At 41.3% G+C, this 16175-nt stretch overlaps 1 protein-coding gene across 3 annotated transcripts in view; it reads right to left on the bottom strand.

Annotated features, from left to right (window-relative positions):
* Positions 1 to 16175, bottom strand: part of PLA2G12A (phospholipase A2 group XIIA) — a 56729-nt gene that overhangs the window by 26320 nt on the left and 14234 nt on the right. The window contains exon 1 of one of the 3 annotated variants that reach the window (XM_072623935.1): positions 1101 to 1218. The exons of the other annotated variants lie outside the window; for them this stretch is intronic. Coding sequence (XP_072480036.1) covers positions 1101 to 1128 — 28 coding nt within the window. The 5' untranslated portion in view covers positions 1129 to 1218. Of the gene's footprint in view, positions 1 to 1100; positions 1219 to 16175 lie in introns of those variants that run through there. 3 annotated transcript variants of the gene reach the window in all.

The following is a 16175-nucleotide window of genomic DNA, read 5'->3' as shown; positions in this document are numbered from 1 at the left end:
CCCGCTCTCTCTCAAGCAGTAATGCGAACCAGCTATCCTCGAGTGATTCAAGTTTCAATTTCAAGCCCATAGCCGGGGACCCACAACGAACAAAGGCAGAGCAGTCCCGGGATTTCCTCCGAGCAGCCGGCAGACAACTAAGGGTCTGAACGCTGGGGCGCATGGATGGATTGCGTGAACACTTTGCGTACGTCTTCTCCCCTTTGCTGGGCTTATGGTGGGGGCGGGGGACCTCGAACCCCCCAGGAATGAACGTGATGGGGAGGGAGAAGGAAAGGCCATTCTGGAGGACTCCACACGCCAGCAACAGTTGCCCTAGTATCAAGCCCAGAGGAAAAGGGAAGAGGCAGAAGCCTGAAAAACAAAACTCCCACAAGCACCATGATGATGGTGGTAGCATTGACTTCCATTTGCAAAGCACTGGGCACAGGTTGTCCCACTCGATCCTTAGGGGCTTGAATCACCCCCATTTTACAGGTGAAGGCCCTGAGGCAGGGAGAGGGGGCCTGACCTGCTCAGACAAGGTCACAGCTAGTAAGCGTCTGAGCCAGGCACAGCAGTGGGGTCTCCCCGACTCCGAAGAAGGAACTCTCCAACAAATCCCTAAGGCTTTAGGAAGCGAGTGCGGCAATGGGAACACGATGGGAAGGGAGTGCGCCCTACGGAAGCCACTCGTCCTGGGAAGAGAAGTCTATTAAATCCACAAATAACCCTATAAACCGAGGACGCGAGGCAGGGCTGGGGGTGAGATCCGGATTCCGGCACCAGATGGTGCTGGGGCTCCTGTTACAGAAGAGAGGGACCCCGCCCCAAAGGCGGCTGGAGAGCAGGGCCCAGGCCCCCAGCGCAGAGGTGAAAGGCGCCGGCCACACCGCCCGAGCCAAGGCTCCCAGAGGCGGGGAAGGGGCTCCGAGGACGGGCGGCCTGCGGCTGGAAGCCAAGCTCTCCCACGCCAAGGGGGGCAGGGCAGACAAGTGGGGAGGGGGAGAAAGGCGAGAAGAGGCAGGACGGGGGGGAAATAGAGGCCGGGGACAAGAGGGAGAAGAGGAGCAAGGGAAAGGCAAAGTGGAGAGAAAGCAGGGGGCGCCCTCCCCTCCCACCTGGGGCCGAGAAGTCCAGGGCGCTCATGGTGCGGACTCCGGCTCTTCCTGGCTGCTCTCTGCAGCCCCCGCCTCTTCCTCCACGTCTCCTTTGGCTTCCTCCTCCCCCTGTCCCTCCTCCCCTAGTCCTCCCTCCTTCCCTCCCCCAGTCCTCCCTCCTTCCCTCCCCCAGTCCTCCCTCCTTCCCTCCCCCTACCTCCCCCCCGCCTTGAGCTACCGCCGCCCAGTCCCCACGGAGAGGGCAGCACACGTGGAGCCTGGGCTTTCCGCTGCGCCCGAGTTCTGATCCTGCCCCAGGCATTTCTCAGTTCTGGCTGACCCAGCCTCGTGGGTCCCAGGTTCCTTGTTTGTTGAGTGATGCCCAACAAGGCTCCGTGGTCTCCTGGTCAATCCCATTTCCGAGTGCACGGTCCTGTGGTCCGACAGCCCCCTCCCCGTCCTGGCAGTCTTAAATCTAAGCTCTGGCGGTGGGTAAACTTGCTCCTGCTTGGGGTTTTCTTGTGCCTTTTTTTTTTAAGTAAACAAGCTGTCAGTTTTCCAGAGCTCAGGCCTACCAAGCAGGTGGTGCTCCAAGGCTGACATAACAATAATCCTTTGCGCTCACCCTCTACTGAACTCAGCCAGAACAAAATCCTGGGATCGGTTCACAGCAGCCCCAGGTGGTCACTGAGCTCGGACAACCAGCTGCAGAACCCATGGTCCCCCCATGAGGCCCTGCTGTGGTACCTCATTGTTGATGGTATATATTATTGTTACTGCATATGAAGATTTGACTTCACTAAAGTCCCCTATGGGAGGATCCCCTATGGGAGGCCTTGACACGTCCTCCAACAGAATAAAGTTTTTTGCTTATCACCACTGTTAGCCCTTTATTTTTTTTCTTTCAGGTAACAGGTTGTGATACCCTGGGTGAGTTCCTTGGTATTTTCAGAATTAACAGTTGCATAGCTCCTTGTGGTTTTGGTCATGTTTTCAGATTCGACAAAACATTGGTTTTTCTCTTCCTCTCCAACTCCCCACCTCTTCCCCACCTTGAGAAGGAAAAAGGAGAAACCAACGTCCACAGTCAACATTGACTATGTCCAGAAATATTTGTCCCAATTTGCACCTCGGTCTATCAGGTGTCAATCCCCTTGTGTGGGATGGCTCAGGTCCCTACATAAATCAATTACTCAGAGGCCTCTCAAAGTGATGACAGAAAAGTGATTTATTCGATTCTCGAGAAGCGGGGCTCACCTGTAGGAGTAGGAAAGCCGAAGACAAAGAAAAGGACAGTGATTTATATAGACCCTAACGCAAGTCCCTCCTCCCCCCACTGACCATTATCCTCATTAGCTGAGAATATGGTCTTACATTCTAGACACGAAATCTAACCAATCCCTTTTGAAATGAAGACATCGAGGAATTATGTGTTTTGTCCAATCATTGAGACCCTAATACACTACACAGTTTTATATCCTTATATGGAACTATTCTATTCTAAAAATATTGTAACCTTGAGCCTTTAGGCCTTGCCTCACCCCTGGGAGAAAAATTACAATCTGAGGAGTCTTCACTAAGTTTGTCCCACTCAATCCCTCCTCTTATTTTATCAGCCTGAAGACTTCTCACGGATGTTTCAACCAAAGTTCTGTAACATGATCTCATGCTGTCTATTAATCTCCTCACCCCAATCAGGATCATTCCTGTCTCTTGTCTCCACAGGTACCCAACCTTCCTTCTTTAATATCATCAATCGAATGGCTCCTTCAGTCCTTTCTTCTACTCTAGCAAGTTTTAGTAAAGAATTTCTAACTATTTTAGTAATTAGTGAAATCAAACAAGGTAAACAAATAGGAAGTAATGCAATACCACTAATTGCTATAAGGCCAAACCACAGTAACCTCTTCCACCAGCTCCCCTCAAACCAGGACCACCAGGATGTATTGAAAGGGGAGCCCCAAGTTTGTATGGGAACATGAGCAACTTTCCTGATATTCTTGGTGATCTCTTTCACTATCCTTCCATTATCATCAACTTCCTAATTCAGGCAAGAAAAAGAATTTAGGTCTCACCAATCCAATGTAACAAACACCTCTCCAGTTTAGCGGAAGGTGAGTATAGGCTGTCTGTCCACATATCCAATAATGCCCTCTCAAAGCAAGGATTTTCCTCTAGAAACAGTCTTACTCTCTAATCCACAGCCGGAAAGTACTTCACATCATCCAGGCCTAATGGTCCCCCTTTCATGATCTCTGACTTACCCTTCCATAGTTGTTGTTTCCTCTTCCATATACAATGTTGATAATTCTCCCCAGTTCTATTGATTACACTCCAGAAAGTATCAAACATCATCCTATGTGTTCCATTCTCCCACTTCCATACCCATTCTTTATATTCTGTGTTATTCTTAATACTGTTCATATATATACAACTCCACAAATAGTCATGGTCATGACCCCCCTTCACATGGTTTTCTGGGATCAGAGGGGTTGTAAAACTTATACCCACAACTTTCATGATATTCCCCTTTTGCTCTCTCTTCGTATGAAGAGGATGGGAAAAATGAATGGGTACAGGGAATCACCCTACCATCTGAACAGGTAATACCGTTCTGATCCCATCTGTTTGCATACTGGGCACAATCAATACGAGCCAGGGTTTCTGGCCTTTGTGTGAATGTCCATTTACAATTACTTTCTCCCAGCCATGTCTCCTGCAATTCAGGTCCTGTTTGGTTTAAACAATGTTCACCTGGAACTGGTTCGGACAAAGACCCTTGGTGTTTCTCTTGGCTTGTCCAGAATCTTGTTCTGTCATGTACTACAGATCTATTACTTAAAATCCAGACTGGACTCAGAGGTACTGCTACCCATGGCCATTGGCTTAACCGCTGAGGTCCCCCCACAAATCCAACAGTCGGATACCTGAAAGGTGTCCGCAATGGTCTGAATTAGGGCCAGGAAACTATTTTCAAGGGGGGGGGGGGGTTGATAACTGTGGCCTGGTGTCCCAGCAGTGGGAACAGGATCATGCCTAAAAGGGACATTCCCAGGGTATTACATTTTGGTTGCATTGTTCCCACGGTTTGTCAAGTCCACCCAGTCTTAATAGAAGAGTCCTCTTTAGATATTGTGATTAATGACTTAGGACAATTGCTGAACGGAGAATCCTGTTAAGAACAAACAATAATAATCCTAGTATAGTTCCCCAAATAACAAAACTTATAATGAATATATATATATATACCTCATTGGCTATCCCTTTCCAAATTCTATGTGTCCTCACACACGCTTCTTTAAATACTGACAAAGTGTGTCTCCAAGCATGAAGCTTGAGAGTTTAATAACTAATAGCAATAATTATAAATGAAAGTAAACAACTTTAAAATTTTTAAATGCAATAACCTTCCATAACTTTGTCTACTGGCTTCCCAATCATGCTAAACATTTTCTGAATTGGGATGGGGGAATAGATAGTTCAAGGTTCAACTTACCCATATTCCTCCCCTCCTCTTATTTTTCCTTTTTCCATACCTAAATCCAATCAATAAATACCTCTTCACATTCTTTCCCTTATGAATCCTTCCCTTCATCTATCTTCCCCCTTTTTTTTTTATGAATATGGGAAGGAAGCAAAGTTGACTGACACATTAGCAAATTACAGGGGGCAGTCCCCTTGTCATAAGTACAGATACAGAGATTTAAATTAATGAACTGTCCATTTAGAGGTTCCATCTCATACAGCAGTCTGGGGAGAAATATCATCTTATGCAATTTTCTGATCTGGATGCTCCTTCAAACAGTCGTCAGCACAGCATCTCAGCATCTTCTTTTCTTTATCTTCTTGTAGAAATCCAGATGTCCACTCTCCTACAAAACTGAACTTAATACCATCTTAGATTACCACTCCTATCATTCTTACAAAAATCAAAATTGAAACTTTGACAAATTGTCATTTAACAAAAAAAGAAAATTCACATTAAAATGCAGCTTCTACATTTCACAGTAAGTCATTATTCATTCCCTCATTAGGAAGATGAGATTTCACTAAGGAGTCAATACCAGGCTCCAGTACTTATATAAATACAAGAAATAATCATTTTTAACACAGTGCATATCACATCATAAAACAATTCCAACTTCTGATCATGTGATGCTTCTTTTAAAGCATTTACAATATAGTCCACAAATCATTTTTCATTTAACATTAACCAAGACAAAATAATAACTGTGCATGCTAGTCTCACAAGCCCTTGACCTAATCATCTCCACACTATTACTAAGAATTAGAGGACCCTAACATTGTTGTTGGTCTAAAGTCCTAAACCTGTTAGCTCAATTTTAGACTTAACCTCAGATGTTCCCCTACCAACAATCTATTATTCAACAGATCTGGTATTATTACTTACAAAACTTCTGATTTTAGGAATTTGCCACTAAGAGTAGGGACATTGCAGGAAACAACATCTCCCTTACTTTATGTCAGTTCCAGGCAGGAGTAGATTGTCAACTGGCATTCAGCCAGGCTTCAAGTCTGCCAGGTGTCAGTGGGGAAATTGAGTCAGGAGAATCCTACCTCAGCCCAGACTGAACAGTCGCTCTCCCGACCTTCCCATGAGATCACCTTTTTGCAGTTCATACCAGCATCTCACAGGCTTATTGGCATCATGGATCAGTGGCTCAGACCACCTCTCTTGCTATCCACACCTGGAGTTAGACTCAGAAGAACAGTCAGTTAATAGTCCCAGAAAAATCTTAAAATAGCAAGCTCCAATAATCAGTTTCAGACATGACTAATTTCACATTGGCCAAGGAACATCTTTGAAGCAGGTCTAAGTAGCCTACATGCCTTTCTATACATGTTCTAGTTCCTGATTGAATAACAATCATAAGTCATTGCTCTAATAGATTTATATCTGTTTCCCAAACTACTTTATCCCTTTCTAACCCTGCTCAATCTAAACGAATGAGCTACACATGTGATAAGTTCAAACACTAACTTGAATTTTTATGTTTATGTAATGAATTCAAATCAAAACAATCATTTAACTTTCAATGCCAAATATTACCAGAGGCTACCTACCTCTAAGAAAATTAGACTGAAATTCTTTTTCCCAAACTAAAGATGTCTCTGATTTAGTCTCAGTAATTAATTCAGTTAATTGTTTTAATACTAATTGCTTTTACATCATTTTGTAACCTGTAAAGATCTCATTCCAAGTTGGGACCTTTGTCCATTACCCCAAAAAAGTTTTAGTCCCATTTGTCTAAAGGCCTTGGAAAACCTCACCTTGAAAACTCCTTGGTTTTTTTTTTTTTTTTCCACGTGAACCGGCTCTCCTAAGGTCCGCTCTATCACTATGCCCAAGTCTATTCTACTTCCCACTCTTAATTCTATCAGTCCAAATCTCCAGTTTACTGGCCACTCCCATCAAGACCATTCCTGGAGCTCCCAGACCACCTGGCCCCCCCCCCCCCCTTTTTGTAAAGGATTCCTTTCCCTGAATCCCCCTGTAAATAAAATACAATTACAGTTAACTTTAAATCCCAATTTTGTTCTATGTAACAATGATACAATATCTATTTATTCCCATTAGATTTAGAAAGAATGTCCCCAGGGATTTTATTTACTTCTTAGATCTTAAATTTGCCCTAAAGAGCCAATCACTGAAGATCATTTCTTATACATTTTCAAATTCTCACCAAAGGAAGTTCTATATACAATCTCCTCAGCTGCTGGGGCCGTACTTGTTACTAGCCTGAGGACTGCTTCTTTTCCCACATATACACACAGTGTACCAGCTTTAGGTTTTAGCATTAGAATTACAAATGGCAAACATAATTTTCATAAGTGATAACAAACTGTTTTAGCTATGAACCTGAACAATAAATTTTAGATGACACCAATTGCATTTTCATATCCTATTAGAGAAACTAAATTCTTCCCACTTTTGTAACTTACAAATACAAATTGGATAGGTAGGCCTTCCAAAAACCCATACGAAAGATTTTACAAAGTATTTCTTAATACAGCAAATATTTCCTCTCTTACGAACAGTTTGCAATTTATCACAATCCCCTTGAAACTAATTGACAGAAATCACAAGAAAAGACCTAAACCCAAAGCCTTTTCACATTTGCCCATAAACTTTCTTTTACAAAAATAACTTTAGAGTAAATGCTTGATTCATGGCAAAAACAATTTTAGCTAAAATTTCCTTTTCAACAACAGAAATAAACTTTTAACATAATACATGCTCAGATGAAACAGGCTTGAAAATCACACCTATATATATACCCATACATTTTTAAAGTGTTCTCATTTTCTTAATAAGAATGCTACAACAAGGAAACTCTTATAAAAAAAAATTCATAACAGCTCTTTTTAACCAATTCATTAACTTAACAATGCAATTTCTAATACAATACTTAGATGGATTACCTAAAAATTTAAACTTATTTAAGTTTACTTAAAACTTAAAAGAAGCCATTAACCTGTTCAGCTCTTTTTTTATAACCAAATGTAAGTTTCAAATTATCAAATTTCTATCACATCTTTTTAAAACCCCAATCTATGTGTAATAAATTACAAAATTTAAAATCGTGTAACAGTTATATTAGATTAATGTTGCATCTAACAAATACCTATCCTTTTGTTAATGGATCTAACATTTTTGGCAGAAATGCTGCTGGGTGTCTCTGCCCTCCTCTTATTTGTGCCAGGATTCCCAAGGCCACCCCTTTCTGGCCCTCCCACTCTGCAAAGAAAAAGAAAAACCTAAACTTATTATAATTTAATATATATTATTATTATATTATATAAATATAAATTATAATATATTATAATTTAAATACATTGTCTGGCATCAAATATATTGATCTAATTAAACCTAAATCCAAAACTCTCAGCTCTAAGTTGCTTACTTGAGTTTTACTTTCTAATCTTCTGCTTACTTCCACCAAACTTTAATAAATTCTAACCTATCTGAAACATTAAATTAAGAATGACACATTTCACCTATTCACAATTCCAAATACGACCAGAATGAATTCACTTAACTTTCTGTTATTTCCCATTACACTAAAATTTCTTCTTTTGGGTGAGGCAGGAAATGGTTAATTGGTTGCTAGCATGCCTCTTAGGTCTAAGGGAAAAAGATTTTTTTTTTCCTTTCTCTCCCTCCTTGTCCCTCGGCCCCTCTGAAACTAGTCTGGAGGGGTTGAAGAAAGGGAGTAACAGGAATTTCAAGGACAGTTCAGCTCAGCCTTTCTGCTCCTGCTGGCTGGCTGGCTAAATTTACAACCTTATCAGATGAAAACAGAGACACACAGACTTTCATTCACACAGAAATACCAACACAACATATACAGACAAAACATTTAACAGAATAGAATAGTACATATAGGTTTAAATTTTTGGCAAACCCAGTCCTCGGAGGAACCATATTTGGGCCAGATTGTGCCTCCTCCTCCGATGTCTTTTCACCCCATATGAAACAACAATACTTAATCATCTTCTTCTACATTCTTTTCTCTATAATTTGGTAACTCATGCCAATTTTGTAATCAGTTTCCCAAGGGACTATTTACCGGTATTTCTTCCTGACTCCACTCCGAAGCTCTATTCTTGGACTGCTTTTGTCTCATTTTGGTCGAGGGTTGTCGCCAACACCTCCGAGTCTGAGACTCAACGAATTGTGCTAGCTCCCTTGCTAGCTTCTCTTGCCAGCTCTCAGGTGAGGGTCGCCCGTCACCAGCAGTCACCCAGCAAACGTTTTTTGGGGGGCCCTTCACCCTGGGGTCCCGCAGTCCACTAATTTGGTTGGGAGTCGTCACCTTCTCCCCGAGTCTATCTAAGACTCAACGAATTGACCCCCAGGCCCCCCCCGCGCTTACCGCTGGGTCGTATACGCGTACAAGTTGCCTGACTGCAAACTTCAACACCAACCGGTTGGCATTTTTACACACTTCACAGCTTCGGAGTCTTTGGAGTCCCTAACTCTATTCTTTTCTGTCTTCACTGAGTTCCTCTGCTTCGGGTCGTTACCTTGCAGAGGGAGGCCCAGCAGCCCTTTTCAAGGACGATGGGGAAATCTCCCCACGGGCGCCCAGTCTTTGAACTGAGCTGTCAGCCATCTCTCAGAAAGGTCACAGATCCTGGTACGTGCCCCCAAACTGTGTGGGATGGCTCAGGTCCCTACATAAATCAATTACTCAGGGGCCTCTCAAAGTGATGACAGAAAAGTGATTTATTCAATTCTCAAGAAGCGGGGCTTACCTGTAGGAGTAGGAAAGCCGAAGACAAAGAAAAGGACAGTGATTTATATAGACCCTAACGCAAGTCCCTCCTCCCCCCACTGACCATTATCCTCATTAGCTGAGAATATGGTCTTACATTCTAGACACGAAATCTAACCAATCCCTTTTGAAATGAAGACATCGAGGAATTATGTAAGTTTTGTCCAGTCATTGAGACCCTAATACACTACACAGTTTTATATCCTTATATGGAACTATTCTATTCTAAAAATATTGTAACCTTGAGCCTTTAGGCCTTGCCTCACCCCTGGGAGAAAAATTACAATCTGAGGAGTCTTCACTAAGTCTGTCCCACTCACCCTGTTCTGTAGCTGCCCATTTCTCCATGTTCTGGTCTCTTTATAATACATCGTCTTCTGCCTATCCTGTCTTCTTACAGACGCATACTCTTCCACTTGGGGACACTTGGCCCTGGCTGCCTCACAAACAAGGCTCTCCATCTCTCAGTTCTAGGCAATCTCTGGCTGCCCCCATGCCTAGAATGTTCCCCCTCCTCTGCTGCAACTACTAAGAGAGCTTCTTACCTTCTTTTATGCTCCAACTCAAATCCCACCTCCCGGAGAAAGCCTTTCCAAGCCTTATTCACTGAGTGCCTTTGTTCAGCAAATTAATTCCTATTTATCCAGTATATAGTTAGCTTTGTATAATTTGTTTGCATTGATCTCCCCCATTACATAGTAAGCTCCATAAAGGCAGGATTTTTTTAAACTGTCTTTTACTTCCTTTTTTCTTACAGTAATAGTGTTTAATAGATTATTGTCCTTAGTTTTCTAAGAGAACTAAAATGGTATCACTATGCTAGAGTCAAGTTACAGTGTGTCCCACTGTGTCTGATTAGACCAATGAAGCTCAGTGTTCTACCACAGGTTGGAAACAAATAGTCCATGTGAACACCTGGGGTGGGTTCTCTAAATCTGTTAGGCCCAGATGTTGGGTAGAATAAAAGGAGAAGTACCTTCTAAAGGGAGACTATTCTCCAAGCATAATAAGCCCCTTAATCCAACAAAAAGTAGGGAGATGAAATATTGAGAGGCACAGTGGATAAAGTGTGGCGCTTGCCCTCAAGAAGGCTCACTCATCTTGAGTTCAAATCTGGCCTCAGATACTTATTAGCAGTGTTATTCTGGGCAAGTCACTTTTCCCAGTTTGCCTCAGTTTCCTCAACTGTAAAATGAGCTGAAGAAGGAAATGGCAAACCACTCCATTATCTTTGCAAGAAAACCTACAAAGGATTCACAAAGAATTGGACATGACTGAATGAACAGGTATGATGAGAACAGGGAGTCCAATTTGTTTGGAACACAAAGATCTTGAAGGGAAATAGGAAATTACATCAAGGGAGGTTTGGTTTTGCCATATCAGTATATTATCAGCATATTTTCCCATACCAATAGTTTAGAAAAGTAACCTTAAAGACAAATGCTACAATAGAAAATTAACGTAAACTGAGATGAGGTTCTGAGCACAATCAATTTATTAGGTAGGTTATCAATAACCAATAAATTACAGGTATCTGGGTGGAGAAGTGGATAGAGTGCTGAGTCTGGAGTCCAGAGGACCTGAGTTCAAATCTGACCTCAGACTAGCTGTGTAACTCTGGGCAAGTCATTTAAACATTTGCCTCTGTTTCCTCATCTGTCAAATGAGCTGGAGAAGGAAATGGTAAACCACTCTAGTATCTTTGCCAACCACAATGGGGTCAGACACATCAAAGCAAGTGAACAACAAACAACTTAGGTGAATGGCCTCTCTCAATGATCCTAAGTGAAGGCTGACTGAGTCTTTTATAACAATTATTAAAATATTTTAATGAGGAGATGGTGAAGTCACCTCAGTTCCTCCCCCTTACTGCCTCAGAGAGAGGTGAGAGTAATCCTTTTTTAAAAATAATTATTTTATTTGTTTTCAGTGTTCTATAATCACCTCTATATATCTTAGATTTTTTTCCCCCTCCCTCCCTAAGACAGCTTGCAATCTTATATAGGTTCTACACATACATTCCTATTAAATACAATTTCACCACAGTCCTGTTGAATAGAATTAAAATGAATGGGAGAAATCATAACACAAATCAAAACATAATATAAAAGAAAATGGTCTGCTTCATTCTGCAATCCAATTCCATAGTTCTTTCTCTGGATGTGGAAAGCATTTTGCCTCAAGAGTCCACTAGGAATTTTTTAGGTCATTGCTTTGCTATGAAGGACTAAGTCTACCAGAAAAATTCCTCACACACAATGGTTGTTGAGGTATACAAAGTTCTCCTGGTTCTGCTCCTTTCACTCAACATCAGATCATATAAGTCTTTCCAGGCTTCTCTGAAGTCTTCCTGTTCATCATTTCTTATAGCACAATAATATTCCATTACATTCATACACCACAATTTGTTCAGTTATTCCCCGACTGATGGATATCCCTTTGATTTCGTTTTTGGCTATCACAAAGAGTGCTGCTATAAATATTTTTGTACATGTGGGACCCTTTCCCATTTTTATGATCTCTTTGGGATACAGTCCTAGAAGCAGTATTGCTGGGTCAAAGAGTATGCGCATTTTTGTAGCCCTTTGGGCATAGTTCCCAATTGCTCTCCAGAATGGTTGGATCAGCTCACAGCTCCACCAACAATGAACTAGTGTTCCAACTCTCCCACATCTTCTCCAACATTTATCATCTTCCTGTTCTGTCATGTTAGCCAATCTGATAGGTGTGATGTGGTACTCAGAGTTGTTTTGATTTGCATTTCTCTAATCCATAGTGATTTAGAGTATTTTTTCATATGACTATAGATAGCTTTGATTTCTTCCTCTGAAAACTGCCTGTTCATATCCTTTGACCATGGAGAATGACTTGTATTCTTGTACATTTGACTCAGTCCTCTATACATTTTAGAAGTAAGGCCTTTATTAGAGATACTAGTTGCAAAAATTCTTTCCCAGTTTTCTGCTTCCCTCCTAATCTTGGTTGCATTGGGTTTGTGAGAAACCTTTTCAATTTAATGTAATCAAAATTATCCATTTTGCACTTCATAACGTTTGCTATCTCTTGTTTAGTCAAAAATTTCTCCACTCTCCACAAATCTGACAAATACACTATTCCTTGCTCCCCTAATTTGTTTATAGTATCAATCTTTATACCTAGAAGAAGTACTCATTTGGATGGTGGGAGTAATCCTTCAGAGGTAAGAGTGTTAGTCTGAAGATGTAGGAGGCCTCTGGGGCCGGGCTTAAATGGAATCAACTGAATTTGAATGGTGGGTGAGGTTACAAAGGTAGACACACTATAGCTTGATCTTTAAGCAAGTTTCTGGAATGTAGGTGAAGGGAGAAGTCACAAAGTTAAGGAGTTTGGACTGTATCAAGATTCTCTTTTTTATCATAATTTTCAAGTAGTTCAGCTATTCTTATTTCTCCTCAATCTGTTCTCCAGATCAACTGTTTTTCTGATAAGATGTTTCACATTCTCTTCTATTTTTTCACTATTCTGATTGTTTTATTACTTCTTGGTGTCTTAGAACATCATTAGTTTTCTTCTGCCCAATTCTATTTTCAAGTGATTATTTTCTTCCTTAAGTTTTTGATTCTGTTTCAAGTTGGTTGACTTGTTCTTCCAACAACTCTTTGTGCTTGGGAGCATTTGCCATTTCTCACTGAAAAAAGAGTGGCTTTTTTAGCTCCATTATCTTTCTCTGACTGAACCCATTTCTTTTCTATCCCCAGAATATTTATTGATGGTTAAGGTTCTTTCTCCTTTCCTTGCTTATTTTTATTTATTGTTTTATGTTTTTAGCATCTATGCCCCAAGCCTTGGGTCCTTGTTATTTTCTGAGGTCTAACTGGGGCTCAACCTTGGAATTCCTGCCCACTCCTAACAGCTTTGGCCCTCACCCAAGCTCTTCCACAAATGACCTTGCTCTCTGTTGTCCCTCCAGTCGCTGCAAACTATAGCTGTCCTCTGCCATGGAAGTGAAACCAGGGCCTCTGTTCTCCTGTAAGCGCCCACAGCTGGCAGGATCCCTGCCCCTTGCTATTTCACTCAGCAGGTGTGTGCTACCTGCTTTTCCTCAGCAGCAGCAGGTCTGCCCTGGAAGCATCCCTTGACAGTGGAAGGTCCTTCAGCCTTCTACTCAAGCCTGGTGAGGCTGCCTCCCAACCCCAGCTGCCCTCCTGGGCTCCTTTGATTCCGAAGTTGGTCTGAAAGTATTTCTACTTCACTCAGGCCCAATCTTGGCCCCTGAAGGTGGGGTCTTCTCTAGTTGTCTTAAAACAACTGCTTTACTGTGACTTTTGTTTACTGCTGCTGCTCTAGGTTGTGGTTTTTAATGGAGGAAATTTGGAAAGCCAAAAAGTTTTCTGATCTAGTCCACCATTCTCCTGAAAATCCTCTTTCCAGATCATTTTACAGATGAGGAAACTGTGAAACAAAGTTAAGCGACTTGCCCAAGGTCATACAGCTAGTCTCAAGGCCAGATGTGAACTCAGGAAAACTTATTTTCCTGACTCCAGGCCTTGTATTCCATCCACTGTGCCACCTAGATGCCCATACAATTTCTAAATCCATGAAAATAAAAGAAGTTCAGAAGTATGAACAAGGGCAGTTTTGAAAATAAAGTGTAAAATGTATTACGTACTTTTAAAAAGTATAAATGGCATGAATCGAGATGGTTTTGTGTGGGATGGCTCAGGTCCCTACATAAATCAATTACTCAGAGGTCTCTCAAAGTGATGACAGAAAAGTGATTTATTCGATTCTCGAGAAGCGGGGCTCCCCTGTAGGAGTAGGAAAGCCGAAGACAAAGAACAGGACAGTGATTTATATAGACCCTAACGCAAGTCCCTCCTCCCCCCACTGACCATTATTCTCATTAGCTGAGAATATGGTCTTACATTCTAGACATGAAATCTAACCAATCCCTTTTGAAATGAAGACATCGAGGAATTATGTAAGTTTTGTCCAATCATTGAGACCCTAATACACTACACAGTTTTATATCCTTATATGGAACTATTCTATTCTAAAAATATTGTAACCTTGAGCCTTTAGGCCTTACCTCACCCCTGGGAGAAAAATTACAATCTGAGGAGTCTTCACAAAGTCTATCCCACTCAGTTTCATAGAGAATCCTTTTTTGTGTGCTTTGCTGTATATAAAAACACTCCCTTTTTGGTGTTTAAGTTCAGATTTTCTTAAAAATAATTTTTTTTATCTATAAAGTATATACTCAGGGGTTCTTTACATGGGGTCTGCGAACCTGTGACTTTTTTTTCTAAGCATTTTGATAACTTTCAATATAATTGGTTTCCTGTATCATCCTATGTATTTTATTTTACATATTTTAAAACACGATTCTGAGAAGCAAGCACTTCATAAGTTTTGCCAGACTGACAAAAGGGTCCATAACACAAAAAAGGTTAAGAACCCCTCCAACTGAGGTCCTCTGAAAAGAAAGTGTAATTACACAAAGTAGATGTGTCAAATCTGTAGCCCCCTTCTACCTCTCCACTCTGGAACTTGGCCCAAACCAGATGAATATAATAAGGAAATATTTTAAATAAATAATATAAGACATGTTAATATGTTGTTTTCTATGTCAATGCATTAGCCAGCAGCAGTCTGGTCCCCATTTCTATTTGCATTTGACACCACTGTCAATGAAGATGTGAATTGGTCTAGTCCAGATTTGGGAACCTGCGGCCTCAAGGTCACAAGTGGCCCTCTGGCCCTCTGGGTGTGGCCTTTTGACAGTCCAAGTTTTACAGAACAAATCCTTTTGTTAAGGGGATCTGCTCTGGATTCAGCTTAAGGGAGGACCTAGATGGCCACATTTGGCTTCAAGACTGAAGGTTCCCCAACCCAGTCTAGTCCCTCACCTCCCAGCACCACTCCAATACTGTCATGGAACACATAAAAGTGCATAAACTTTAAAAGTATAGTAACTTGGAAGGGGTTCTTAAAATCTCAAAAAAATAGATTACCATCCCATTGTAACGTAAAGGAGCTAACTCCACTGCTGTGTGATGTGGAGGTGTGATATTCTCTCTATGCATCAGTAATCTCCATCTATGAAATGAATATATCAATACTCATTCCTTTGTGTTGAAAGTTTTTAGGGAAAAGACACTCTATAACTCTAAATATTACTTTGAAAGTTCAAATTTCAAAGTTAATTAATGAAAAAGATTAACTCCCAAAAGATAAGTCATAAGTCATCTTCACTTTTTAAAATCTGGTCTTAGATTCAAGAGAAAATTATTAAATTTAAAATATCTTGAAAGAGGAGGTGGATTTGAACGCAAGCCTTCCTGTCTCTGACACCTACTAGCTGTACAAATATGAACATAGTCTACTTACCTGGGCCACACTGGAAGATTAACTTATAGAAGCATTGTTCATCTGCATCCCCTACCCTATTAATGAAATCACTGGTTGGGACCCAAAAAAAAAAAATCTTTAAGAGGTTTCTCCTACCTTGGAGCCTAAATTAATCCCAGGAATCAAACCTCTCAGAGACAACTTGTATTTCTGCTCTCAAGTACTCCAGTGACTGGATTAAGAGCAGCTCTGAAATTAACTAATTGGTACCTACACGAGCTGATGAAAAGTGAGCAGAACCAGGGGAACGTTGTATGCGGTAATACAGCAATACTGTACAATGATCAGTTGTGAATGACTTGGCTATTCTCAGCAATACCAAAGGACTTATGATGAAAAATGACATCCATCCACAGAGAAAGAACAACATGTCTAATATGGAAATGTTTTGCATGATCTGACACAC

This window comes from Notamacropus eugenii, chromosome 7 (assembly GCF_028372415.1).
Source record: "Notamacropus eugenii isolate mMacEug1 chromosome 7, mMacEug1.pri_v2, whole genome shotgun sequence".
Classification (NCBI taxonomy): Eukaryota; Metazoa; Chordata; class Mammalia; order Diprotodontia; family Macropodidae; genus Notamacropus; species Notamacropus eugenii.
Note: the sequence above shows the minus strand (reverse complement) of the source record. Positions and strands in the feature narration are given on the sequence as shown.